The 26,329-nt window shown below is 50.4% G+C and overlaps 1 protein-coding gene across 5 annotated transcripts in view; it reads right to left on the bottom strand.

Annotated features, from left to right (window-relative positions):
• The window catches only part of KDM6B (lysine demethylase 6B), a 950,060-nt gene that overhangs the window by 184,224 nt on the left and 739,507 nt on the right, over positions 1 to 26,329 (bottom strand). For all 5 annotated transcript variants that reach the window (XM_085639043.1, XM_085639042.1, XM_085639045.1 and 2 more), the window contains one exon: positions 4,860 to 4,997. In XM_085639043.1, the coding sequence (XP_085495169.1) occupies positions 4,860 to 4,997 (138 nt within the window). The remainder of the gene's footprint in view (positions 1 to 4,859; positions 4,998 to 26,329) is intronic.

Below are 26,329 nucleotides of genomic sequence, written 5' to 3'. Positions count from 1 at the left end.
GACCGCTCCGCCGGACCGGGATTCCAAGAGACTCGAGCAGTTTGGCAAGAAACTGTTCTCGTCCCTTAGTTTGGGCCTGCGGTCTTTGAACACCGCCTGTCTCTTGGACCGTTATTCCCATTCTCTGTGGGATACGGTGGAGGACGTGCTGCCCCTGTGTCCGGAGGAGGTCCGGACACGTCTTACCCAGGCTTTGGCCGATGGGAGGGATGCAGCGCGGCACGCCATACGATGTGGGCTTGACACCACGGACTCGCTGAGTCGGGCGATTTCCACCACGGTGGCGCTCCGCCGCCACGCCTGGATGCGGTCCACGTCATTTTCCGGGGATGTCCAGAACACCCTCATGGACATGCCCTTTGATGGCACTCGCCTGTTTGGTGAGAAGGCGGACAGTGCGCTGAACCGCTTTAAGGACTCCCGGGCTACGGCCAAGTCCTTGGGCCTCTCGGCTACGCGGGCGCACACCTCCGCTTTTCGCCCCTTTCGTGGCCAAGGAAGGGGCGCCTCCTCACGTCCGCCCAGCCACCAGCCGCAGAACCAACCTGCGCGCGGACGTGGTTTCCGCCGTGGCGGATCTGGAGGACGACGTGGTCAGCCCACATCCACCCCGGCAGCATCCGCCTCAAAGCCTTCCTAGTCCGAGCTTTCAGGCCCATTCCACGCCAGTGGGCGGCAGAGTTCGCCATCACCTGCTCCACTGGCGGTCCATTACATCGGACAGGTGGGTGCTGCAAATCGTCCGAAGGGGCTACTCCCTCCCCTTCGAGACGACCCCTCAAGCCATGCCACCGCAGCACCACCGTATCTCGGGGGATCATTTGAATCTTCTCCGCGAGGAAGTTTCGGCCCTCTTGGCCAAGGGGGCCGTCGAGCGCGTTCCGAGTCCAGAAGTAGGTCGTGGTTGTTATTCCCACTACTTTCTGGTTCCCAAGAAGGGCAAAGGGGGCCTGCGCCCCATCTTGGACCTCCGGAACGTCAATGCCTTCCTCCGAAAGGAAAGGTTCAAGATGTTAACCTTGGCTCAGGTTCTAGCTGCCCTAGACCCCGGAGACTGGATGGTAGCGTTGGACTTGCAGGACGCATACTTCCATATCCCCGTCCTGCCGGCCCACCTGCGTTACCTGCGGTTCACGGTGGGCCAAGAGCATTTTCAGTTTACCGTGCTCCCCTTCGGCCTCACCAGTGCCCCTCGGGTGTTCACGAAAGTGATGGCGGTGGTCGCAGCTCATCTGCGCAGATCAGGGGTCCCAGTCTTCCCCTATCTCGACGACTGGTTGTTGAAGGCGGGCTCGCGCCAGGCAGTCGTCTCCCACCTCCAGACTACGGCGGATCTCCTGCATTTGCTGGGATTTTCCATCAACGTGCCGAAGTCACACCTGAGTCCCTCTCAGAAGCTCCTCTTCATCGGAGCGGTTCTCGATTCGGCGCAGTTCCGGGTCTATCCACCGGAACAGCGGGTCCGGGATATACAGGCCCTGATTCCCATCTTTTGGCCTCTATCCTGGGTTTCGGTCAGGCTAGTGTTGTGGCTTCTGGGGCTGATGGCCTCCTGCATCCTACTAGTGCATCACGCCAGGCGGCGCATGCGGGCTCTGCAGTGGGACCTGAAGTTTCAGTGGGCCCAGCATCACGGCAACCTGTCCGACCATGTCTTGATCTCAGAGGGCACTGCACAACAGTTGCAGTGGTGGCTCACGGACCGCGATTGGGTCATGGGCAGGAGCCTCTCCCTTCCCCAACCGGAGCATGTCGTAGTGACGGATGCGTCCCTCCTGGGCTGGGGTGGCCATATGGGAGAGGCGGAGATCAGAGGCCTCTGGTCTCCGGCGGAGTCTCGTCTCCACATCAACCTGTTGGAGTTGAGAGCGATCCGACTTGCACTGAAAGCCTTCCTTCCCTCTGTCAGGGGCAGTGTCGTGCAGGTGTTCACGGACAACACCACCGCCATGTGGTATTGCAACAAACAGGGCGGGGTGGGGTCGTGGACCCTTTGTCAGGAGGCTCTGCGCCTCTGGACGTGGCTGGAACACCAGGGCGTCACCCTAGTGGTTCAACATCTGCCGGGCTCTCTGAACGCCAGAGCGGACGAACTCAGCCGCCGGTGCATGATGGATCACGAATGGCGTCTGAACTCCGAAGTGGCGCAAGGTCTCTTTCAGCAGTGGGGAGAGCCTTGGTTAGATCTATTCGCCACCGAAGAGAACGCGCAATGTCAGCAGTTCTGCGCGTTGGAATTTCCAAGGCGGCACTCGCTCGGCGACGCTTTTCGTCACGAGTGGAGTTGCGGTCTGTTGTACGCCTTTCCGCCTATACCACTTCTGCCCAGAGTGCTGAAGAAGATCAGGCACGACCGGGCCCAAGTCATCTTGGTGGCTCCGGATTGGGCACGAAGATACTGGTATCCCGAGCTACTCAGTATGTTGACCGATCCCCCGATACGTCTGCCCCTTCGGGAGGATCTTCTGTCGCAGCAGCAGGGGACGGTCCTCCACCCGAACCTGTCCAGCCTCCACCTCCATGCGTGGAGATTGAGCGGCGGCAGTTGATGCCATTTGACTTGCCTCCTGAAGTCTGTGATATCATTCTGGCAGCCAGGCGTCCCTCCACAAAGACGGTATACGCCTGCCGGTGGAACAAATTTGTGGCATGGTGCACAGCAAAGGCTGTGGATCCCCTTTCCGCCCCTCTTTCTGAGGTTCTCCTGTTTCTTCTTTCTTTGGCCCGGCAGGGCTCTGCCCTGGGCACCCTGAAAGGTTATCTTGCTGCCATCTCCGCCTTCTTGCGGCTTCCTGATCAGCCTTCTCTTTTCAAGTCCCCTGTGGTTACACGCTTTCTAAAAGGCATTACTCACACGTTCCCTCCTGTCCCTTTTGTAATGCCTCAGTGGGACTTGAATCTGGTCTTGACATTCCTGATGTGCGCTCCCTTCGAGCCTCTTCACAATTGTCCTCTTCGTCTGCTGACGCTTAAGACTGCTTTTCTGGTAGCCATCACCTCGGCTAGACGGGTGAGTGAGCTCCAGGCTTTATCTTCAAAGCCTCCTTTTCTCTCTGTTCATCCGGACAAGGTTGTCCTTCGGCCTCGTCCTTCCTTTCTTCCGAAAGTGGTGACTCCATTTCATCTTGGGCAGTCTGTCACCTTGCCCACCTTCTTTCCGCCTCCGCATCCTTCCAAAGAGGAAGAGAGGCTCCACCGTCTGGACCCAAAACGTGCGCTCTCCTTTTATCTGGACCGCACAAAACAGTTCCGGGTGGACGACCAGCTTTTTGTTGGGTACGTGGGCGCTAAGAAGGGGAGAGCTGTGCACAAACGGACCATCTCTCGGTGAGTCGTTTTGTGTATCAAAATTTGCTATTCTTTGGCAAAAAAGGACCCTCCTGTTGGGCTGCGCGCCCATTCTACTCGGGCCACAGCGGCTACTACTGCTTTGGGACGGGGAGTCCCTTTGCAGGACATCTGTCAGGCGGCGACGTGGGCTTCGTTACACACGTTTGCCAGGCATTATTGCCTTGACAGCCAAGTCCGGAGGGATGGCTTCTTTGGCCGTTCTGTCCTCCAGGACTTTCTGGTGTGATCTTGGTTCGCAGACCCACCACCGGGGATGGTATTGCTTGGGTATCTATTCTAAGGTGAGGAATCTAACTAACGTGTTTCTTTCAGATGAACAAGTTACTTACCTTCGGTAACGATGTATCTGTAAGAAACATTAGTTAGTTAGATTCCTCACCGACCCACCCATCCTCCCCGTTCTGCGAACTGACATCTAGGGTTAAGGTTATCCTTTTCAGGCCCCTAGATTTTATTTTTGCCACCAGTGTCGGTCTTTGCATGGCTCTGCGTTCCTGGCGCGGAAAGCTATGTACAAGAACTGACGTCAGCGCGCGAGGGCGGCGTCTAAGTACTCCGACGACGTCATTCCGGCGCACGACGCCGACGACGGACGCGGAGCCGCAGACGACGCCTAGCGACGCGCAAGGGGTATTGCTGACGAAAAATCTTCCGGATCCAGTCTGACGCCTGGGGATATTCTAAGGTGAGGAATCTAACTAACTAATGTTTCTTACAGATACATCGTTACCGAAGGTAAGTAACTTGTTCAACGGTTTCAAACTGACAGGGGGCAAAAAACAATTTAACAATGGAGTCAATGCCCATGGGCATTATCACCGAAAGGAGGGGTCACCTTACCTTGTGACTGGAAAGACATCTTCGAAGAACAACTTGCAAACATTCGGACCCAACACTAGATGGCAGGAGTATGCAAAGTATGTGCATCTACAGCACACATGCCTCAAACCAATTGTTTCTAACTTAAATGGGCCGAAACGTAATAATAAATAAAGCATAATTTGTAGTGCTGTGTAGAGGCACAGTTTTGCAAAGGAAAGAGTTCATCTTGAGTTGCTGATTGTTGTGTTGAGGAGTTAAACTGGGATTGTTGAGGTGAAAACCTTGCACAGGCACTAATCTTATTAAGTGTTATCCAATGAAATTTGCCTTTTGACACAAAAGTTAGTCAACACTGCACCATAATTTGGTCTTTAATGGCCCAATAATTTCAGAGGCCCTGCGTATGTCTCACGTAAAAGTTCAACAACTGAGTTTCACAATAAAAATTGAAAGGTTTCTCTGAAAAAAGAAAATACAACACAAAGCAACAAGAAAAATAAATTAAGATGGTAAACTGTAGAGTAAAATAAAATAGAATGCATTTGAAAAATACATTTACTACTGGCAGAAAGTGCAGCTTCCCACGTTTAGCCCACCAACACAGACAATGGGTCAACATAAACATCCAAAACCAGTCTTACCCAAATCGGTCTTGAACCCCCCCAGTTCTCTGCCCTTATTAGTACCTGGCGTTCTAACACAGCACTCTTCCTTTCATGACTCCACGAGTCTCCATGTATAGGATTCCACAGGCCAGGCCTGGGTAGTGGGTGGTAAGTTGGGGCACTCTGGCCACTTTGCAGGGATGCGGAGTTTCCCCTTTGCTAGCGAAAGGAGAAGGGAGTTAATATACAATGGACAAAAAATATATACCACTCTGCAAGAAAGTATCCAGTTGCTCGCAAACCTTTTGAAGGTTAGTGAAAGACACTGGTCAAGGAATACAAGAACTAAAACATCCTTAGGCAAAACATTACACATTCTGATGGATACTTCTAATCGCAGATTACTCACCTTTAGAATATTCCCCAGGCGCCAGACTATCTGGAAACTTTTCAAATCAATGCTCCTGCGTACCTCTAGGCGGCACCATGCAACAGCACCATGCAGATCCACATAGGCTTGGTTCCATTCCGGAAGTGAAGCCGCAAATAAGCGTCTCCCCCGCACACATACATCAGTTCCTTTCTGTGCTTTTGAATGCCAATCCGGAGCTCCGCTCCTACTTTCCGTGTTTTGACAACTCTCAAAACAAAATCTAGTGTTTAAGGGAACCATATCCTCTCTTAAAACTACAGGCTTCTAACCATGCCACTACTGCACAAAACAGATGTTGGCTACAGACCTGCATGAGGTGCTTCTTTGGTCTCAGGGCACGACTCCAAGTTGTGCGATTAGTGCACTCATGCACCCGAAGAAATCAGTGACCACAAAGCGAAGCAGTATGTCACCCAACACAGGAAGACGTCACTGGCCTCATAAGTCCTGCTCAAAGGAAAGGGTGCAGACTCACTTCAAGTAGTCATCTTTGTCGTTGAAGTCCACCGAAAACATAGGAAAGAAGGGGGGGCTGGATCCCATCCTGCCACTCAATGAAAAGAGAAATTATAAGGCCCTAAAAGTACCAATCAATCTCACTCCTGGACTTCAACTGAGAAGCTGATCCAACAATTCATCCTGATGCACCCAGAGTCCCATGGGCCATTGGTGACACCACAGCCGGTCACAGCTATTAAAAGGAAGCAATTCTGCGTATCTTTAGTACTCTTCCCCCACCCTCTAGTGTGCTTTTAAGGCACAAGGAATTTGGATTTCAGCCAGTGGATCCATCCTCAATGCCATCTGAGCCCCTTGGACCTGTCACGAGTTCAGCACTGAACTGACTCTGGTGCAGACTTCCACTCCAGCTACGAAACCTGCTTTGGCCCCTCCATCCCCAACTCTAGATGAGTTGGATACACAACCCTTACCGAGGTTGTGCTCTGTAGCACACCAGTCCCCACCACCCCCCAAATACAACCCGAGCCAGAGTCTATGCTTCCACTCCCACAGAGGCACCCCTCAAAGGCTCCATTGTCGTTTGGCTCAGTCTGACCTCAGCTTCCCAGCACCCAGAGATGACGATGGTGGAGATGGAGACTATTTACGCCTGCACCTTATGATAAGGATGAAGACAGACTTTACATGGAATTATAGGAGACCAATGAGCTTGATGCTTCACCGATACAGGGTTGGTTTTGCCTACGGGCCTTCAATGGAAGAGAAGGTTTCCTTTGCTGTAGTAATTGGTTGAGAGGCTAAGGTCATGGACCTACAACTGCTTTTAGCTGAATTCATGACTAATGTCCTTACAGAAGTTTTTCAATCTGAGCTCTTGCTTCTGTTCACTAAAGCACTTACTGGCATTTTAATAGGCAGTTGGTCCAAGCCCTTTTCTTGCTCACCTGTCAGGAAGCAGGTTGGCTGGTAACACTAATCCTTTATGGGTTCCTGAGTAGCGTGCTACTCGCCAGAAAAGCGATTCAACACCCATCGGGGTAATAGGTGCTATATGAATGCAAACCTTTCTTCCCCTTCTATCCCTCCGCCATCCTTCTCACTCCAATTAACTGACTAATATCCACCACTGAAATTACTTTAATATTTCACCATACTAATTCACCACTAATCCTTTATGTGTTTCCGGAGTAGCGTGCTACTCGCACAAAAAAAAAAAGCTTCAACACCCCATCAGGGGTAACAAGCACTATATAAATACAAACTTTTTTCCTCTTCTATCCTTCCGAATCCAAATAACTGACTAACCTATCCACCACTTAAACTTACTTTCATATTTCACTATACTAATTCAACACAAATCCTCTATGGGTCCCGGAGTAGCGTGCTCCTCGCCGAAAAAGCACTTTGACGCCTCGTCAGGGGTAGTAAGCGCTATATAAATGCAATTACAATACAATAGACTGCCTCGTTTGGACCATGATTTCCTTACATTGCACCCTATTCCAGGGTCTGGTGGTCTTGCCTGCAGTGCAGGAATAGCTTTGGGCCTCCTTGGCTCAGACTATTCAAGATCGCCAAGATGCAGCCAAATATTTGTGCTGGCCTGGATACTACTGTTTGTCTGGGGTTCGCAGTCGACACCAGTGTGGTGCTCCATCGCCATTCGTCGATGTGATCCATATGTTTCCTAAGGAAATATACAGGCCACCCTTTTGGCTGTCTACTCAGTGAAAAAGACTTAGAACACTTAAAGAATAGTAGGGCCACGGCACTTTGTCTGGGTCTCCTTTGAATGCCTTACTAAGGAAAGACAAATGCAAAATGCACGTGCTGGCCCAGGTTCTCCCTGCCCTGGATTCGGGTGACTGGATGGCAGCCTTGGGTATGGCAGTCAGAAATTTTCATATATCCATCCTACAGTCCTAAAGACATTACCTTCCGTTCAAGATAAGCCAAATGCATTTTACATTTGATTTGCTCCCCTTCGGCCTCACCAGCACCTCTCGAGTGTTCACAAAAGTTATGGCGGTTTTCTCATCTTGGACATCTGCCTGTTGAATGTGGGCTATTCACAATCAGTCGGGGGCCACCTCCAGACAACTGCAAACCTCCCGACATCATTGGGGTTCTTGATTAACGAGCCAAAGTTGCACCGGATGCCTTTGCAGAGGGTTCTCTTTGTACTGTGCCCGTATTGAATCCTGTGCAGTTCTGGACCTTCTCTCAATTGCAACGAGTCCTTGACATACAGGCTATGAGTCAGATGTTTCAATCTCAGGCACGGATCACTGCGAGAGCAGCACGGATGCTTCTTGGCATGTTGGCCTTCTGCATCGTGCTTCAAGACTATGCCACTGGGAATCTGAAATTCCCAGTGGGTCCAGCACTAAGCCAACAAACTAGCCAGATGTCATCCAGGTTTGGAAGGTGACCACTCGATCTGCAGTGGTAGCTTCTCAGCTGCAATTAGACCAGTGACAGGCAACGCTCCCTTCCCCAGCCAGAGCTGATGGTTGTGTAGGATGTGTTACTGCTGGGTTGGGGATGTCGAGATTAGAGGACTAGGGTGGAAGCCCATCTCCATATTAATCTGTTGGAGTTGCAGGCCATTTGTCTGGCACTGAAGGCCTTCCTGCCGTCTATCACGGGGGCTGGTACAGGTCCTCATGGACACCACCACCACCACTACGTAGTACTGCAAAGAGCACGGTGGAGTGGGTTCCTGTGGCAAGAGGCTCTGCACCTCTGGAGTTGGCTGTAGTGACATATCCCTGATAGTGAACCAACTGGTGGAATTCTTTAATGGCAAGCAAACAAGCTCAACCAGAAGATCATGAATGGCATTTCCTTCCTGAGGTGCAGCAGGGCATCTTCCAACAGTAGAGTCAAGTAAGAAACGGACGTCAGCGCATACGAGTGGCACTTGTATGTGCTCCCATCAGTCACTTCCAGGGCAGAACGGAGCTCATGCAGAGTTCCCAGCACCACCATGCGACTCACGGGCATTGTTATGAGAAGTTTCCAGATCCAGTTTGGCACCTGGGAAATATTTTTAAGGTAAGGAATCTGTGGTTAGAGTATCCACCAGAAAGAGCATTACGGAAGGTAAGTAATTCTCTCCTCTGTTGCCATTTATTACTTACACAAACATGCTCGATATTACAATTATATCATTATACAGTTAATTAAACAGAGCAGACGTGGCATAGAAACACTGAGGGAGGTAGCATGCTACTCCAGGACACAAGGTTCATGGATATATTGGTGGTTATTGGTTAGTAATGGTTACCATTAGTTGTTTCATTGGTTGTTTGGACTAGTCAATTGCTATCAAGGACACTATTTCATGCATTTACTCCAATTTCGTTGGAGGGAATTAAACTAATAGTAGCTAGATGTGAGGATTATTATGTGGGTTAATGCAAGGGTTGGTGGGATGAATAGATAGGCAAGTGGAGATTAAGTATTGTTAAGCTGCAGGGATATAGTTTCAAAGAAAGAGGTTGTGATCTATGCGGTAAGGTGTGGGCAAGCTGCAGAAATACAAACGAGTAGGCAGACACGCATCAGCCTTAGGATAGGCTGCACTCGGAGAGACTAAAGCATGCAGATGACGGCTAGAACCGGATGTGATAAAGTGGCTCTGTATATACTGTTACCAAATAGGTATAGTGTGCACAGAGTCCACAGTCCCCAGAGGTTTGGCAGAGGCTAAAGTTAGATATAACCTTACTCTCTAAAGTGGTAGCTTGGTCGAGCAGTAAGGCAATATCAGAGGACAGTGTAAAAGCATTTGTTGCACACACTCAGTCAGCAAATGGTCTCACACACTCAAGAACTGAACTCTAGGCCAATTGTTTGTATATAGAAATATATGGTTGTTTCATTTTAGAACCAACCAGAGGTATCAAAATATACTTTCTCAGAATGAGATGCTTTAGTTAAATACTTTGGAAGAGGCAATTGACTTGAAATGCAATAGTTACAGTTTGTTGCAATAGGCAACACAATTTCAAACACAATAATACATTGAGCTCAATGGGAATTTTAAGTTATATGCAATTGATTACTTTCAGGATTACTTTTCTAACTCCAAGACTGGATCCTAGATTCAGTCCTGGGACAGTTCTTGGAAACAAGGGAGTAAATACGTTTTAGTTACTGTTGTGATTTTTAAAAGTTGACAGAAACTTTTTCTGATCAAATTACCAATGTTATCCTATGGAAGAAAATTCACTTAGCAGGTAACGAATAGTTTCTTACCTGTCGGTGTAGTTTTGCAGCTTGAAGATCTTTCTGGATTCACTATGCTGTGCATTATTCCGCGATCTTGTGGTTGGGTCCGGATTCGTAGTCTTTTCTTTGGTTTTTTTTTTTTTTTTCGTAGCCCAGGTGGGCGTCGACGTACACCATTTGGTGCACCTCCCGTGACGTCGTCGTGCTTCCTGCGGAAGTCCCACCTTTGGGGCGCCATCTTCGGGTTCTTTTTTCCTTTCCTCTTTTTTTTTTTTTTTTAACCCTAGGCGATTGATTAATCCTTCTTGTCCCTTTATCTGTATGTTTGTATTTCTTTGATCTTTTCCATTTTACCCCCTCTTCCTCCAGCCTCATCTTCCTGGCGGAGGTGGGTGGGTTCGCTAGTGAATCCAGAAAGATCTTCAAGCTGCAAAACTACACCGACAGGTAAGAAACTATCCGTTTTGCAGCGTGAATCTTTCTGGATTCACTATGCTGTGCATCGATTTTGTAGCGGTTTTCCTAGTTCTGTGGCGGCTGGGTGGTAGATGAGCGTTGGTCGTTGAAAATGTGCTGAAGCACCTTCTGTCCAACCTGTGCTTCCTTGTTCATCTGAATGTCCACGCAGTAGTGTTTCGTGAACGTGTGCACAGATGCCCAAGTTGCCGCGAGGCATATGTCCTGGATGGGCGTGTTCGCCAGGAAGGCCACGGTGGCCCCTTTCTTCCTTGTGGAGTGAGCCTGCGGCCCCTCCGCTAGCTCCTGTCCAGCCTGTTTGTGGCAGAATTGAATAGTGAGGGCAATCCACCTTGCGATGGTGCCCTTAGTCACTGGTCTACCCATGAAGCTAGTAGCGAAGGACACAAACAGCTGTTTCGACTTCCTGAGTTCCTTGGTTCTCTCAATGTAGTGCATCACCGCTCTTCTGGCATCGAGGGTGTGCAGTGCCTTTTCTGCGTTTGTAGTCGGGTTTTGGAAGAAACTTGGTATCTGGATAGTCTGATTTATGTGGAACGCCGACACTACCTTGGGCATGAAGTGTGGGTCCGTTCTCAGGACTATTCTATCTTTGTGAATCTGAATGTAGGGTTCCTGCAGCGTTAGTGCTTGAAGCTCGCTCACCCTGCGTAGTGAGGTTATGGCCACCAGAAAGGCTGTTTTCATAGTCAACATCTGCAGTGTGGCCTTGTGAATGGGTTCAAACGGTGCCTTCATGAGCTCCGTCAGGACCACATTCAGATTCCATGCCGGCGGCGGCAACCTTTTCGGGGGGGCCATCCTTTTGGCTCCTTCCATGAATCTCCTCACCACCTGCGAGCTGAAGAAACTTCCACCTTTTTCACCTCTGGTGTAGGCCACGATGGCCGCTAGGTGTACCCTTAGTGAGCTCGAGCAGAGGTTACTCTTTAGAAGGTGTGTGAGGTACCTCAGTACTGTTGAGTCTCTTGTCATTCTGTTTTGCAGGCCCTTTTTCCGGCACCACACAGTGAACCTCTTCCATTTTGCGCTGTAGCATTTTCGTGTAGTTGGTTTCCTCGCCTCCCGTAGCACTCGCATCGTGCTCGGCGGCAATCTTAGGTGTGCGAACTCTAGGTCTTCAGGAGCCATGCCGCCAGGTTGAGGGTCTCTGGCTCTGGGTGCAGGACCTCTCCGTTTTGCATTGAGAGCAGGTCCTTCCTCCTCTCGAACCTGTATGGGTCGCCTTGTGCCATTTCTTGAATTTGTGAGAACCATGTCTGCCTCGCCCACTGTGGAGCCACCAGGATCAGGGTCATGTTGCTGGTTCTGCACTTGTCGAGCACTCTGTGCAACAGGGGTATCGGTGGAAAGGCGTAGGCAAATGTCCTCGACCAGCTTATCCATAGGGCATTTCCCTTGGATTGCTGATCTGGTTGCCTGGACGCGAAGCTTTGGCATTTTGCATTGTGGCGTGTTGCAAAAAGGTCTATTGTGGGAGTCCCCCATCTCCGGAAGAGTTTCTCCGTTTCCTGGCCATTGAGCTCCCACTCGTGTGATGCTGAGGTCTGCCTGCTTAGCCAGTCTGCCTCCACATTGTCCTTCCCCGGTAGGTGAATTGCCAGTAGATCTATCCTGAGAGGTATGGCCCATCTCCAAATCTCCTGAGCTAGGGATGAGAGCGGGAACGACTGTGTCCCCCCCTTGTTTGTTGATGTAGAACATCGCCGTGGTGTTGTCTGTTTGGACCAACACCCTCTTGTTGAACAGGTGCCTCTGGAATGCCTTCAGGGCTAGCAGGATTGTTTTCAACTCGAGGTAGTTGATATGGCAGACCGCATCTGCTGGGGCCCATAGACCCCTCACTCTGAGGTTGTCCATGTGCGCTCCCCATCCCTTCTGCGATGCGTCCGTGGTAATGGTCACTGTTGGGATTGGTGGTGTCAGGCTTCTCCCTGCTGTTATGTTGTCTCTGTTCCACCAAGTTATCTCCTCCTGCACTGCGTGCGTAACAACCACTAGATCCTCCCAGCTTCCGTTTGCTTGTGACCATTGTTGTTGTAGCCATTCCTGGAATGGTCTCATGTGCAGGCGTACATTCGGCACCAGCTGGATACAGGACGCCATCCCCATCATCTTGCTCACAGCCCTCACTGTCAGAGCTCGCCCCTTCTGGTAGAGCTTCGCCTCCTTCAGTAGAGCCTCTGTCCTCCTCTCGCTGGGCACTACTGTACTGTTGCGGGAGTTGATCTTTGCCCCCAGGAAAATCTTCACCTGCTCCGGTTCCATCGATGATTTTCCCCAGTGGATCGAGAATCCCAGATTTGTGAGGGTGTCTGTTACGCGTTTTGCGTGCCTCTCGCACTTTCCGCGTGAGTTTGCCTTGACCAGCCAGTCGTCCAAGTAGGGGTAGACATGTATTCCCTGCCTTCGTAGGTGCGCCGCTACCGCCGACAGGCATTTTGTAAAGACCCTTGGTGCTGATTTTAATCCGAAGGCTAGGGTCGTGAACTGGTAGTGTTCTTGTTCGATGTTGAATCTTAGAAGGCCCTTGTGCCTTCTGTTTATTGGGATGTGAAGATAGGCATCCTTGAGGTCCACGGTGACCATGAAGTCCCCTTCTCTTATCTGTGGCAGAACCTCCTGCAGTGAAGTCATTTTGAACCTTTGCGTTCTGATGAACTTGTTTAGGTAACGGAGGTCTAGTATGGGTCTGAGGTCTCCGTCTACCTTCGGAACCACGAAGTAGTTTGAGTAGACCCCTTTGTTGCGTTCTCTGAACGGCACTGTCTCTATGGCTCCCTTTTGCAGGAGTTTCCGCGTTTCTTCTCTGAGTATTGCCAGTTCTTGGGCCGATCTCAGTCTTCCCCTTGGTTTCCTGTTTGGAGGTCTTTTCTCCAAATCTACGCAGTACCCGTACTGCACAACGTTCCGTATCCACTTGTCTGTGGTTATACGCCGCCACTCCTGAAGGTAGAACCTCAGTCTTCCGCCTACTGGTGTCGTATGCTCGTAGGCTCTTGAATTTTCTCTTCCCCCTGATGACACTTTTTTGCGCCTCACCCTTGGGGTCCTGACGAGGGTAGGCGTCCTCTTGCGTGCTGAGTCACTTCGTCGAGGGCTGTTCGCCCCCTCTCCTCCTTTGGCCACGTCCGTTCCCTCTCCCGCGAAAGGACTGGCCCCGAGGTTGATATTGCCAGTTTTGCTTCTGCTGACCTTGTCCGTGACCTTCACCCTGCTGACTTTGTTGGAACGCCTGGTGCGACGTCCCCTGCTGGCTTCCTCCCCTACCGTAGGGTCTTCGAGGGATTTCCTCGCCTCATTCCCCTCAGCTGTAGGGCCCCCATGGACCTCGCTGTCTCGTTTTCTTTTTTCAGCTGGGTGAGCTTGTCGTCCACTGTTGCTCCGAACAGTGTCTCTCCATTGAAGGGGGTGCCAAGGATGTTGTTCTGCACTTCCGGTTTGAATCCCGAGATTCTTAGCCATGCATGCCTCCTCTCTGTGACCCCTATGGCCATGAGTCTTGCTGAAGTCTCTGCCCCATCCAACGCCGTCTTTATACAGGAGTTGGCGATGTTTTTGCCTTCATCTATCAGGTGAGTGGCTCTCTGCCGGTATTCTTCGGGGAGGTGCTTTACTAACTCCCCCATCTCATCCCAGTGCTGGTATTGGTGTCTATTGAGGAGTGCATTTGAATTCGCCATGCGCCAGTGCATTGCGGCGTTCCTCTCGACCTTTCTTCCTGTGAGGTCAATCCTCCTGCTCTCCTTATCCGGGGGTGGGCCCGAAGTTGCTGGTACGTTGGCCCTTCTCCTGGCCGTGGAGGCTATGATGGAGTCCGCGGTCACGCTACCCTTGATGTAAGGGGGGTCCAGGGAGGAGTGCTTATATTTCTTCTCTGTCCTGGGCGTGATCGACCGGCAGGTCGCAGGTTCCTTGAAGGCTTCTCTCCCCTGATTCATCACGCTTTGTAGCATGGGGAGGAACTGGCTCCTTGTCTGGATGGGGAGCAGTGTCTCGACGAGAAAATCGGCTTTCGGTTTCTCCTCGTCGAGTTTGACGCCGAAGGCCATTGCTGCGCTCCTGACCACCATATTGTAGACCCCGATGTCGTCGGGTGGCGAAGGGCTCGAAGGGTACGTGTCCACGGGCTCCTCCGGGTTTTCGGTGTCGAGATCGTGCCATTCGACGTCGTTGCTGGTAGATGCCGCCGATTCGTAGAACGACCGTTGGTCTTCTTCCTCGGCTTCTCCCTCATAATAGGGCTCTTCTTCCTCTTCGAGTTCCCTTGTCAGCCCTTCGGCGTCGAACTCGTCTTCGACCTCCTCGACGTCCGCTGATGAAACCGTTGGAATCTTGAATTCCTTCATTCTGGCGTCAAACTCCTTTCTTTGAAGGATGTTCTCCATTTCGGCCTCGAGCCGCCTCTTCTTTTTCTCCATCTCGGAGATGCTTTCGGCGTCGACCGCGGGTCTTTTCGATGAAACTTGCGTCGACGTCGAACGTTCTTTCTGCGTCGATCGGCCCGTTTCATGGGATGCTTTCGACGAACCTTGCCTTTCGGCGTCTTTCGGCACCAGGGAGTCCTTATCTAAGGATCCGCTCGGCCTCTTGTCCGTGGTTCCCCCTTTGGACGTCGAAGTTTTCGGCGCCGGGGCTCCCTTCGTGGACTTTGACTCAGATTTTCTCGAGTCACCCTCGTGTTGTCGAGGTACTTTCTGTTTTGCGCTCGACGATTCTCTTACCTCGTCTTCTTTTTTCTTGTCGGTCTCTACGACCGTGAAGTTTTCGGCTGTCTCGGCGACGTTGTCCTCGTCGTCCGAGGAGAGGCCCAGAGCGTAGAGCGTCGGGGGCTTCCCCTTGCCATCCATGCTGGCGTTGGCCCTTCTCTGCCGCTCTCTCACCCTGAGTGTCTTCGGCGCGAAGGCTGAGCAGGCGTTGCAGTCGATACTCTGGTGATCGACCGGTAGGCAGAGGTTGCAGACCGGATGCTGGTCTCTCTGCGCGAACTTGTGGTGGCAGTTTGGGCAGAACTTGAATGGCGTCTTGTCCATTGCGCTCAGGGTCTCTGAGCATGCATTCTCCAGGGCCGTCGAAGAAAAAGGGCGCTGGTCCTCCTTTCTTCGCGCTCCTGATGAAATCTTTTCCTTTCCTGATATCTTCTAGTGTTTCTATCGACGAAACTCGCTTTTCTTCCTTCTTCCTTCGAGTGTAATTCTGGAGCTTCCCGATGACGATCCAGACCCAACGGCGGAAAAAAGAATCTGAAGATGGCGCCCCAAAGGTGGGACTTCCGCAGGAAGCACGACGACGTCACGGGAGGTGCACCAAATGGTGTACGTCGACGCCCACCTGGGCTACGAAAAAAAAAAAAAAAAACACAAAGAAAAGACTACGAATCCGGACCCAACCACAAGATCGCGGAATAATGCACAGCATAGTGAATCCAGAAAGATTCACGCTGCAAAAGTGTGGTTATGGTTACTTTTTCTAGGTCAGTGTTGGCTCCTGGATCCAGCACTAGTAAGTGCCACCTGTAAGCAGTTGAGAAACTGCGTTTAAGTTATACAGGTGATTTTTAAGGAATATTTATAAGTTTGCAAAATCAACAGAAGAAATTTAATAGAAAAACAGTCAATGGTTTCCTATTGAAGACAATTCGAGTTACGGGTAAAGTATGTTCTCGTTACTTTTGTAATCCAGTGCTGGGCTCCTAGGTTCAGCACTGGGACATCTATCTAAAACAGGCAAGTAATTACGATTTTATCGTTGGCACGATTTTTAAAGAATATTTGTAAGTTTCAGAAATCGACACTTGGAAACTTTTTCAGCAAAAGCAGGCAATGATATCCTATGGAAGGAAATTCAAGTTACTGGTACGTACGGTGAAAATTACTTTTCAGGGTCAATACTGAGCTACAAGATGCAGCACTGAGGTCTCTCCTGATAACAGGTGAGTAAATCTGAATTCGTTGTTTGGCTGATTTTAGATGAATATTTTAAAGTTCCAAAACTCCGCACTTCGAAGAATTTCCAAGTGAAACCAGTCAATGTTAGCCTATGGAAGAAAGGAATATGCTACTTACCAGTATGCATCTGTTATTGGCATGTAGAGCTGCAGAGCCACACACTAAGGATAAGATCGCCATCTGGTGTTGGGCTCGGATGATTGCAGGTTGTTGTTGTCTTCGGAAGAAGTCTTTGGTCACGAGATAGGTGACTCCTCCCCTGGACAACAGTGCGCATGGGCATCCACTCCATCCTCAGATTGTTTTTCGCCATGATGGGAAATGATGGAGTGTGTAAGTAAAGAGAAAGGATGTCCATGTGTAGTGTCTAATTAAGACAATGCTGGAACAGATACAGGTCCCGGGGAGGCGGGTGGGCGTGTGTGGCTCTGCAGCTCTACATGCCAAGAATAGATGCATACTGGTAAGCAGCATATTCCGTTCGAGGCATATGAGCTGCAGATCACACACTAAGGATAGACTATATAGCAGTGCCTCCCCTAGCGGTGGTCACCTGTATCAGTTGCAGCAGTTTGGAATAGAGTTTTGAGGACAGCTTGGCCTACTGAAGCTTATTGTTTGGATTGCACATCAACACAGTAATGCTTAGTGAAGGTGTGTGTAGTAGACCATGTGGCTGCTTTGCAAATGTCCTCTAAGGGGATGTTCCCTAAGAATGCCACAGAGGCCCCTATTTTACGCGTGGAGTGCGCCCTAGGGGGAACGGTAAGAGTACGTTTAGCTTTTTGGTAACATATTTGGATACGTTTGACTATCCATCTAGCGATACCCGATTTGGAAATGGGGTTGCCTTTGTGTGGTGGAGCGAAAGCAACAAACAGTTGCTTGGTTTTCCGAAAGGGTTTTGTTCTGTCGATGTAATAGAGCAAGGCTCTTTTAACATCCAAGGTATGAAGTGCCCTCTCGGCTACTGAGTCTGGATTAGGGAAGAAGACTGGCAGTTCCACAGACTGGTTTAGATAGAGAGGAGAAATGACTTTAGGGAGGAATTTTGGATTCGTCCTAAGAACCACTTTGTTCCGATGTAGTTGTAGGAAGGGTTCTTCGAGAGTTAAGGCTTGTATTTCACTTAATCTTCGCAGGGATGTGATTGCGATGAGGAAAGCCACTTTCCATGTTTGGAACTGCAGTTCGCATTTGTGCATTGGTTCAAATGGTGGACCCATGAGCCTTGTTAGAACAATATTAGGGTTCCACACCGGGGAAGGTGGTAACCTTGGAGGATTCTTTTAAGACCCTCCATAAATGCTTTAATAGCTGGTACCTTAAAGAGGGACAGGTGTTGTCTATTTTGCAAATAGGCTGCTAATGCCGCTAGATGTAGACGTATAGAGGAATACGCTAAATTGCATCTTTGCAAGTGCAATAAATAGCAAATGATGTTCTGGATGGAAGCATCCAGTGGTTGTATGTCATTGTTAGCGCAGTAAATGGCAAATCGTTTCCATTTTGTAGCATAGCATGCCCTAGTAGTAGGTCTCCTGGCGTCTTTAACGATATTCTTACAGTCTGGAGGAAGGTTGAGGTACCCGAACTCTAAGACTTCAGGAGCCAGATTGCCAAGTTCAGTGTTTGAGGATCTGGGTGTCTGATTTCTCCATGGTTCTGGGTTAAGAGATCCGGGGAGAGATGCAGTTTTTGATGTGGAACTAGCGATAGTTCCAAAAGTGTGGTGAACCAGGGTTGACGTGCCCAAGTGGGAGCCACTAGGATGAGTGTCAGCGACTGTTGTTTCAGTTTGCGTACCACAAACGGAGAGAGAGGGAGAGGCGGAAAAGCGTACGCAAATCTGCCTGACCAGTTCATCCATATTGCATTGCCCTTTGATCGCGGGTGTGGGTACCTGGCGGCGAAGGTTGAGCATTTTGCGTTTTCTGGTGTGGCGAACAGGTCTATGTCTGGTTGTCCCCACTTTTGGAAGAATGGGAGTAAGACTTTGGGGTGTAGTTCCCATTCGTGTATCTGCTGTGTGTGGAGACTTAAGAGGTCGGCCACCTGGTTCTGAACCCCTGGGAGGTGTTCTGCTAGCAGGTAGATGTTCCGGGGAATTGCCCATCTCCAAATTTGTTGCGCCAGTTGGGACAGTTGTAGAGAATGTGTCCCTCCTTGTTTCTGTATGTAATACATTGTGGTCATGTTGTCCGTGCGGATGAGGACAGTTTTGTTTTGGAGATGCACTTGGAAGGATTTCAGTGCTAGGAACACCGCTAGAAGTTCTAGGTGATTGATGTGGAACTGTTTTTGTTGAGTGGTCCACCGTCCCTGAGTGGTGTGTTGAAGGAGGTGAGCTCCCCACCCTGTGAGAGATGCGTCGGTAGTCAGCACAACTTGTGGAAGGGGCTCCAAGAACGGCCGCCCTTTGGACAGGTGAGCGAAGCGAGCGGTTGTCCACCAATACCAGATCGGTAAGTTGTCCGTGGGCCTGATTCCACTGTTGTGCTAGACATTCCTGTAAGGGACGCATTTGAAGGCGTGCGTAGGGTACTATGGAGATACATGACGCCATCATGCCTAAGAGTTGCATTAACACTCTTGCGGGGAGAGAGTGTTGGGTTTGAAATGTTTCGATCAGACTTTGTATGTTGGCTATCCTGGCTATGCTGGGATAAGCTACGGCTTTGGCTGTGTCTATGGTGGCTCCCAGGTATTGTTGTATTTGGGAGGGTTGTAGTTGAGATTTGGGATAGTTGATGGTAAATCCCAAGTTGTGCAGGGTTTGAATAGTGCGGTGGGTGTGGTGAACGCATTTGTCTAGAGTATTGGCTTTTATGAGCCAGTCGTCCAGATAGGGGAAGACGTGGATTTGTTGTCTCCTGAGATATGCTGCCACAACTGCCAAGCACTTTGTGAACACCCTTGGTGCAGTTGTTACTCCGAATGGGAGAACTGTAAACTGATAGTGTTGACCGTCTACCACGAATCTTAGATACTTCCTGTGAGCGGGATGCATAGGGATGTGAAAATATGCGTCCTTGAGGTCTAATGTGGCAAGGAAGTCTCCTTGTTGAAGTAATGGAAGGACCTGTTGGAGAGTGATCATGTGGAAATGATCTGATTGTTGTTGCCCCGTCCCCGGTCTTTATTATTGTTTCCCCGATACCCTCCTCTAAAATATCCTTTGTTAGGGGATGTTTGACCTGATGTTTTAAGGTGGAAGAGTTATCTGTTCCCACATTTTTGGAAGCTCCTCTATAAAAGGAGCGACGAAAGGAGCCTCTGGGTTGAGTAGACTGCAATGCTCCCATAGATTTTGCAGTTTCATTATCTTTCTTCATTTTTTCCAGGGCAGTGTCCACTGCCGGGCCGAATAGTTGCTCCTGATTAAAGAGTTGAGCAAGAATGGAGGTTTGTACTTCCGGCTTGAAGCCGGAAATGCGCAGCCATGCGTGGCGTCTAAGCAATACGCTTGTGTTGACTGCCCTAGAGGCGGTGTCCGCTGCGTCTAATGCACATTTAATGGAGGCATTGGATATTAGTTTGCCTTCTTGTATGAGGTCAGTGGCCTGTGTTTTGAAAGGTTCAGGCAGGTGTTGCAAGAGGTCCTCCAGTTGATCATAATGGGCTCTATCATAACGAGCCAATAGGGCTTGTGTATTTGCGATACGCCAGTGGTTAGCTGCTTGAGCGGCAACCCTTTTGCCGGAAGCCTCCAGGAGTTTAGACTCCTTGTCTGGGGGCGGTGTTTCTCCGGTTGTTTGGGAGTTGGCCCTTTTTCTGGCATTGGAGACGACTAGTGAGCATAGGGGGAGTTGCGCCTTGATGTACGCAGGATCTTGTGGCGCTGGTCTGTATTTTTTCTCTATTCTGGGGTTGAGGACCCTGGCCCTGACAGGGTCTTTAAAAACCTCAGTGGCATGCTTTATCACTCCCTTAATCATGGGTAGAATGTGGACTGTTTTCTGGGACTGCTCAAAAGTGTCAAGTAGAAAATTCTCCTCAGGAGTGTCGGCGTGCATGGTGACACCATGAAACGACGCTGATCTGTTAAGCTGACCGAACCCTAAATGGTCATCAGGAGCGGAGGGTTTTGAGGGGTATGGAGCGGCGTCAGGCACATCAGGCATAGGGTAAGTCCAGTCATCTACTGGTGCTGTGTCCGGGAGTGTAAAGGGATCAGTAGGATCAGTGGGATAAGTAAAGAAATCTGGGTCTCCCCCGCCCACAAAATCATCATCATCCTGTGGAGGTGGTGTATGAGAAGGAGATGGTAGAGGTGCAGGCGGTGGGGGTGGGGGGATGGAATAGGAGGTAATGTAGGAGAGGAAGGACGTAAGGGTGAAGTGGCACAGTCGTCCTTCTTTGGAGGTGCTGGAGGAGGTGGTGAGTCCAGCTTCCTTTTCTTGTAGGGCACCGCTGTGACATGTCCAGTTTTTGGATTTATGTAAATCCGTTGTTGCTTAGGATCAGGTCGAAAGAGTTCCTCAGTGTCCGAAGGCGGCTGTTGCGCCGACTTTTTCGGGTCTTTATGGACGTGTTTGGGCACCGAAGATGTTTTGGGTGCCGAAGAACTTTTCGGTTCCGGTGGATTTTTCGGTGCCGAAGAACCTTTCGGTGCCGCCGAGCCTTTCGGTGCCGACGAGCCTTTCGGTGCCGACGAGCCTTTCGGTGCCGACGAGCCTTTTGGTGCCGACGAGCCTTTTGGTGCCGACGAGCCTTTTGGTGCCGACGAGCCTTTTGGTGCCGACGAGCCTTTTGGTGCCGACGAGCCTTTTAGTGCCGACGAGCCTTTTGGTGCCGACGAGCCTTTTGGTGCCGACGAGCCTTTTGGTGCCGACGAGCCTTTTGGTGCCGACGAGCCTTTTGGTGCCGACGAGCCTTTCGGTGCCGACGAGCCTTTCGGTGCCGACGAGCCCTTTGGGGGTCGGTGGAGATTTCGGCGCCGAAGAACGTTTCGGTGCCGGTGGAGATGTCAGGACCGAGTGACGTTTCGGGTCCGATGGAGTTTTCGGTCCCGAAGCCTGCTTTGGTGCCGAAGGCACAATGACGTGAGGTTTGCTCGAGCCCGAGCCACCTGCAGGCTTACTTTTCTTCGGAGCCGGACCCGAGGGCGGGGCTTCAGAAGATGTTTTTGGATCGCGACTGGGCCCAGTTGGCAGAGTTTTGACCAATGTCTTTTTGGGTGGTGTTGGGGTAGGGGGGCTGGTACTCACAGGCTGCCCCGGATCTGAATCGTCGGCCTCGGACACGATTTGGAGATCTTCGGAGTCATCGTCAGGGACGTCCTGTGCAAAGATGTCTTCTGGTTACGGAACCGGCTTGGCCATAATATGGCGTCGAGCTCTCCGGTCCCGGATGGTTTTCTTCGAACGGAATGCGGCGCAGGCTGGACAGCTGGATTCGTTGTGGTCTGAACAAATTACAGACCTTGTGGTGATCACTATGAGGGAACTTTGCTCCACATCGGGGGCATTTTTTAAAAGGTGTCCTTTCCATGAGCCGCGTCCGGAGTCGGTCCGATATGGTTTTCGACGTCGAGTTTTGAAGTTATGAGAGTTGTAGGGATTGCTATAAGTTTTCTGCTGGAGCTGAAAAAAGTTCATCCGAACCCAATGGCGGAAAAAAACAATCTGAGGATGGAGTGGATGCCCATGCGCACTGTTGTCCAGGGGAGGAGTTACCAATCTCGTGACCAAAGACTTCTTCCGAAGACAACAACAACCTGCAATCATCCGAGCCCAACACCAGATGGCGATCTTATCCTTAGTGTGTGATCTGCAGCTCATATGCCTCTAACAGTGAGTTATCAGCTTTTAGGTAAGTACTCGACTGGCAGAGTTAAGGTTCTGGGCATAGACTGAGGGGTCTCCCAGGGTCAGGTAGGTACAGTTGGTACAACCTCAGCGGAACAGGGGCAGCCGGGTGCAGAGGTAGTTAGGCCCAATGTTATCCAATGAGAGGCAGGGGGCCTTCGGTTGGTGGCTGCTGGCGAGCAGGCCATGCGGCTGTGGGAGCTGGGCTCTTGGTCACTTGTTCAGGGCAAATGGGGAAGTAGATTAGGACATAGGTTGCACTGCCAGGGGCACTCGGGCGGCTGAGTGCGGGGTGCTTTTGAGCAGTCTGGCGCTCAATGTTATGCAATGGAGATCTTGGAAAGTTAACGCAGGCTCGGGGACGGAGGATCTTCAGGAGCAACCAACACTTCGAGGGGTAAGTTGGGATCTTAGAGGATAGGTAGGCACCCAGGAGTTGGGCACAGGGGGCCATGGGGTGCCGGGGTGTCTTGACATCGAAAATCTTACCCCCTGCTGGTCGCGGTTGGAGGGGTCCCTGGTTCTGAGGCTGCAGGCGTTGTCTGGCTCATCGAGGAGGGTCCTTGGGCACTGGATTCCAGGTCAGAATTGCCGGGGGGACGTCCTCAGGCTCCTTGTCCACTCGGGCACAGGCCGGGCTCGGCGGGTGCAGAGTGTGCTGGATTCGCGGTTCCTGGCTGGCACCAGGGGTATTGCTGTTTAAGCAGAACCACTGCTCGTGGGAGTCCCAGTCTTGGTAGAGTCTCAAGGTGGTCAGGTCCTCTGGGGTTTTTGAGTTTGCTGACCACTGAAGGCGCCGGAGTTCCACAGGAGCAGGTTCAAGGATCAACAGGCCGGTTGGGCTGGGGCCATGTCAGTTGGTGTTGTCCTCTTGTTAGCAGCTACGCGGCGGGTGTTCTGGTTTCTTGATCTTCTTGCTTGTTTTCGAATCAGGATCTGAGGAAGGAAGGTTCAGGGTGCCCCTAAATACTAAATTTAGGGGCGTTACAGGTAGGGTGAGGGCAGGGTCCAATGGGTCTCTGTCCTGGGGTGAGTACACCCCCAATCCTGCTCCTCTCCGTTGGGAGGGGGGCAGGAGCCTAGCTGTGATTGGGCAGGGCTCCCCATCCTCAAGATGGCCGGAGCCCGGAGTTGTGCTTCACCTCGCCTCTCCCACCTGAGAAATGGAGTTGGCACAGGCTGGCACAACCCCTTTCCTCATGTATGGTTACCCGCCAGTCTTCCTGCCAGAGTGGGGGTCAGAACCGGTGGGGGCCAGTTGCCAAGTACAGCAAGTGGCCTGGAGAAGCTCACAAAGGCGGCATGCCTTTGAAGCTTCCCCCCTGCCCATCCTGGGGGAGGAGACCTAGCACCTCGCCCAGGATGTGCATTGTTGCAGGCCCAGGAGAGCGGGGGCTCTCCACCCAGGGGTCCAGCAACATGTCTGCTGTGTGGCAGCCTAGACAGCCTATCAGACAAGACGTGGGTTTTAGGTTAGGTTTCAGGGGGCATCTCTAAGGTGCCCTTTGTAGTGCATTTTACATGAAATCCCACACTGGCATCAGTGTGGGCTTAATGTGCTGAGAAGTTTGATATTGAACTTGTCAGTCTTCAGTGTAGCCATTATGGTGCTGTGGAGTTCGTAATGACAACCTCCCAGCACCATATACTCTTAATGGCATCCTTCACCTACAGTGCCCAGGAATGGCCTTGGGTACTGTAGGGGCACAGGGCTCATGCACCTGTGTCCTCACCACTGGCATAGGGCACCCAGCTAGAGGGGTGGCTGATGTATGCCAGGGCAGTGGGTTTGTGGGCATGGCACACAAGGATGTGTGCCATGTCGAATCTGTGTTTAGTTCTGCACCAGGACACTCAGCCTGCAAAGGCAGTGTGTGTGTGTCAGGGTACAGTGCCCCAAAGGGTGGCACAATAAGTGCTGCAGCCCTTAGGGGTCTTCTCTGGTCACAATGCCCTGGGTACCATTTACCAGGGGCTGACATGTGGCCAGAGATGCCAATTGGGTTTAGGCTTTAGTACAGTTTTTAGGGAAGGCACACACAGGCCCTGGGTACCTGATTGGCAGGGACCCAGGGCACACCAAGGAAAAGTGCATCAGGCAAAAAGTGTGTGGGGGGGGGGGGGGGGGGGGGGGTGGTTAGTGCAACAGAAACCCACTTCCTTACACCGGAGAGGTTCATTCAAAACAAAATTAGAAGAGAAATACAGTCAGGGTCACTTTCATGTATGGTTTTAAGAATAGAGTTTTGTTTTTTAAAAGAGCATGCAATCTAACTAAACAAAACTGTGAAAAGAAATGACATTTGCATGATGCAGTACCAGGACTACAAGCAACTTCATTTTGTACAGTGGCCAATAATTTCAAATAGAGGTGCAGTAAAAACAAGCACTGGCAAAGCCAATAGATCTCGTCTAAGTGAGAGCAATTGGCTTTGTTAATGTGTGTTAGCCATATTGTACAGCATCATAGCTAGAAGGAAAGGAGAGAAAAAAAAACACTGACGCGGTGAGTGCTGGTTGCAAAACACTGCTTTGAATTTGTATTACCATTTAGCCTAACAGCGCTCTAAGGTGAGCTAACAGTGGCAGGTAACACTCTGCAAAAATCACAACTCGCTAATACAGATCTTGTCTTGATGTAAGAAGTTGCATGCTCCTGTAGAGTAATTACACCTGTAAAAGGAATATGCTACTTACCAGTATGCATCTGTTCTTGGCATGTAGAGCTGCAGAGTTGTACACTTAGCATAGATCGCCATCTGGTGTTGGGCCCGGATATTTGCAGTTTGTTTTTGTTCTTTGGAAGTCACGAGTTCGGTGACTCCTCCTTCGGTCCGTACTGCGCATGGGCTTCGGCTCCATCCTCAGATTGTTTTTCGCCAACAGGGAAATGATGGAGCGTGGTAATAACAGTGAGAAACCCATGTGTGTTGTATCTAAATAAGATGTACTGGAACGGATACAGGTAGCCAGGGAGGCGGGTGGGCGTGTACAACTCTGCAGCTCTACATGCCAAGAACAGATGCATACTGGTAAGTAGCATATTCCGTTCGAGGCATATGAGCTGCAGATTGTACACTTAGCATAGATTATATAGCAGTACCCAACCTTAGCGGCGACCACCGGTATCCGTTGCAGTGGTTTGAAAAAGTGTCTTTAGTACAGCTTGGCCCACCCTAGCTTGCTGCTTGGAATGCACATCTACAGAGTAATGTTTTGTGAAGGTGTGCGGTGTTGACCATGTGGCTGCTTTGCAGATGTCATCTAAGGGTATATTCCCTAGAAAAGCCATAGAAGCCCCTAACTTTCTTGCAGAGTGGGCTTTAGGCGGAACAGATAATGTTCTTTTTGCCTTTTGATAGCAAATTTGTATGCACTTTACAATCCACCTAGCTATCCCTGATTTAGAGATGGGGTTGCCTTTATGTGGTGGAGAGAAGGAAACGAACAATTGTTTAGTCTTCCTGAAGGGTCGCGTTCTTTGTATGTAGTACAGCAAAGCCCTTTTAACATCGAGTGTGTGTAAGGCCCTCTCTGCGACAGATTGAGGTTGCGAGAAGAAGACAGGTAATTCCACCGATTGATTGAGATGGAAGGGGGAAATGACCTTGGGCAGAAACTTCGGATTTGTGCGAAGTATGACCTTGCTGTGATGTATTTGTAGGAAGGGTTCCTGTATAGTGAACGCTTGTATTTCACCAACCCTTCTAAGGGAAGTGATAGCTACGAGAAAAGCTGTTTTCCAGGTGAGAAACTGTAGCTCACATTTATGCATTGGTTCGAAGGGCGGACCCATTAGCCGTGTAAGAACTAAATTTAGATTCCATACAGGGGAAGGTGGTGCCCTGGGAGGAATTACTCGGTTAAGGCCTTCAATAAAGGCTTTAATAGCGGGCACTCTGAAGAGTGATAAATGCTGTCTGTTTTGTAGATAAGCAGCGATCGCTGCTAGGTGTAGGCGTATGGATGAATATGCCAGGTTACACCTGTGAAGATGGAGCAGATAGCATATGATGTGCTATATGGATGCATCTAAAGGGTTGATTGTATTGTTACGGCAGTAAATTACAAATCTTTTCCACTTTGCGGCATAGCATGCTCTAGTGGTAGGACGTCTGGCTTCCATGATGATGTTCATGCAATCAGGGGGAAGGTTAAGGTATCCAAATTCTAGGATTTCAGGAG

This window comes from Triturus cristatus, chromosome 12, assembly GCF_964204655.1.
Source record: "Triturus cristatus chromosome 12, aTriCri1.1, whole genome shotgun sequence".
Taxonomy (NCBI): Eukaryota; Metazoa; Chordata; class Amphibia; order Caudata; family Salamandridae; genus Triturus; species Triturus cristatus.
Note: the sequence above shows the minus strand (reverse complement) of the source record. Positions and strands in the feature narration are given on the sequence as shown.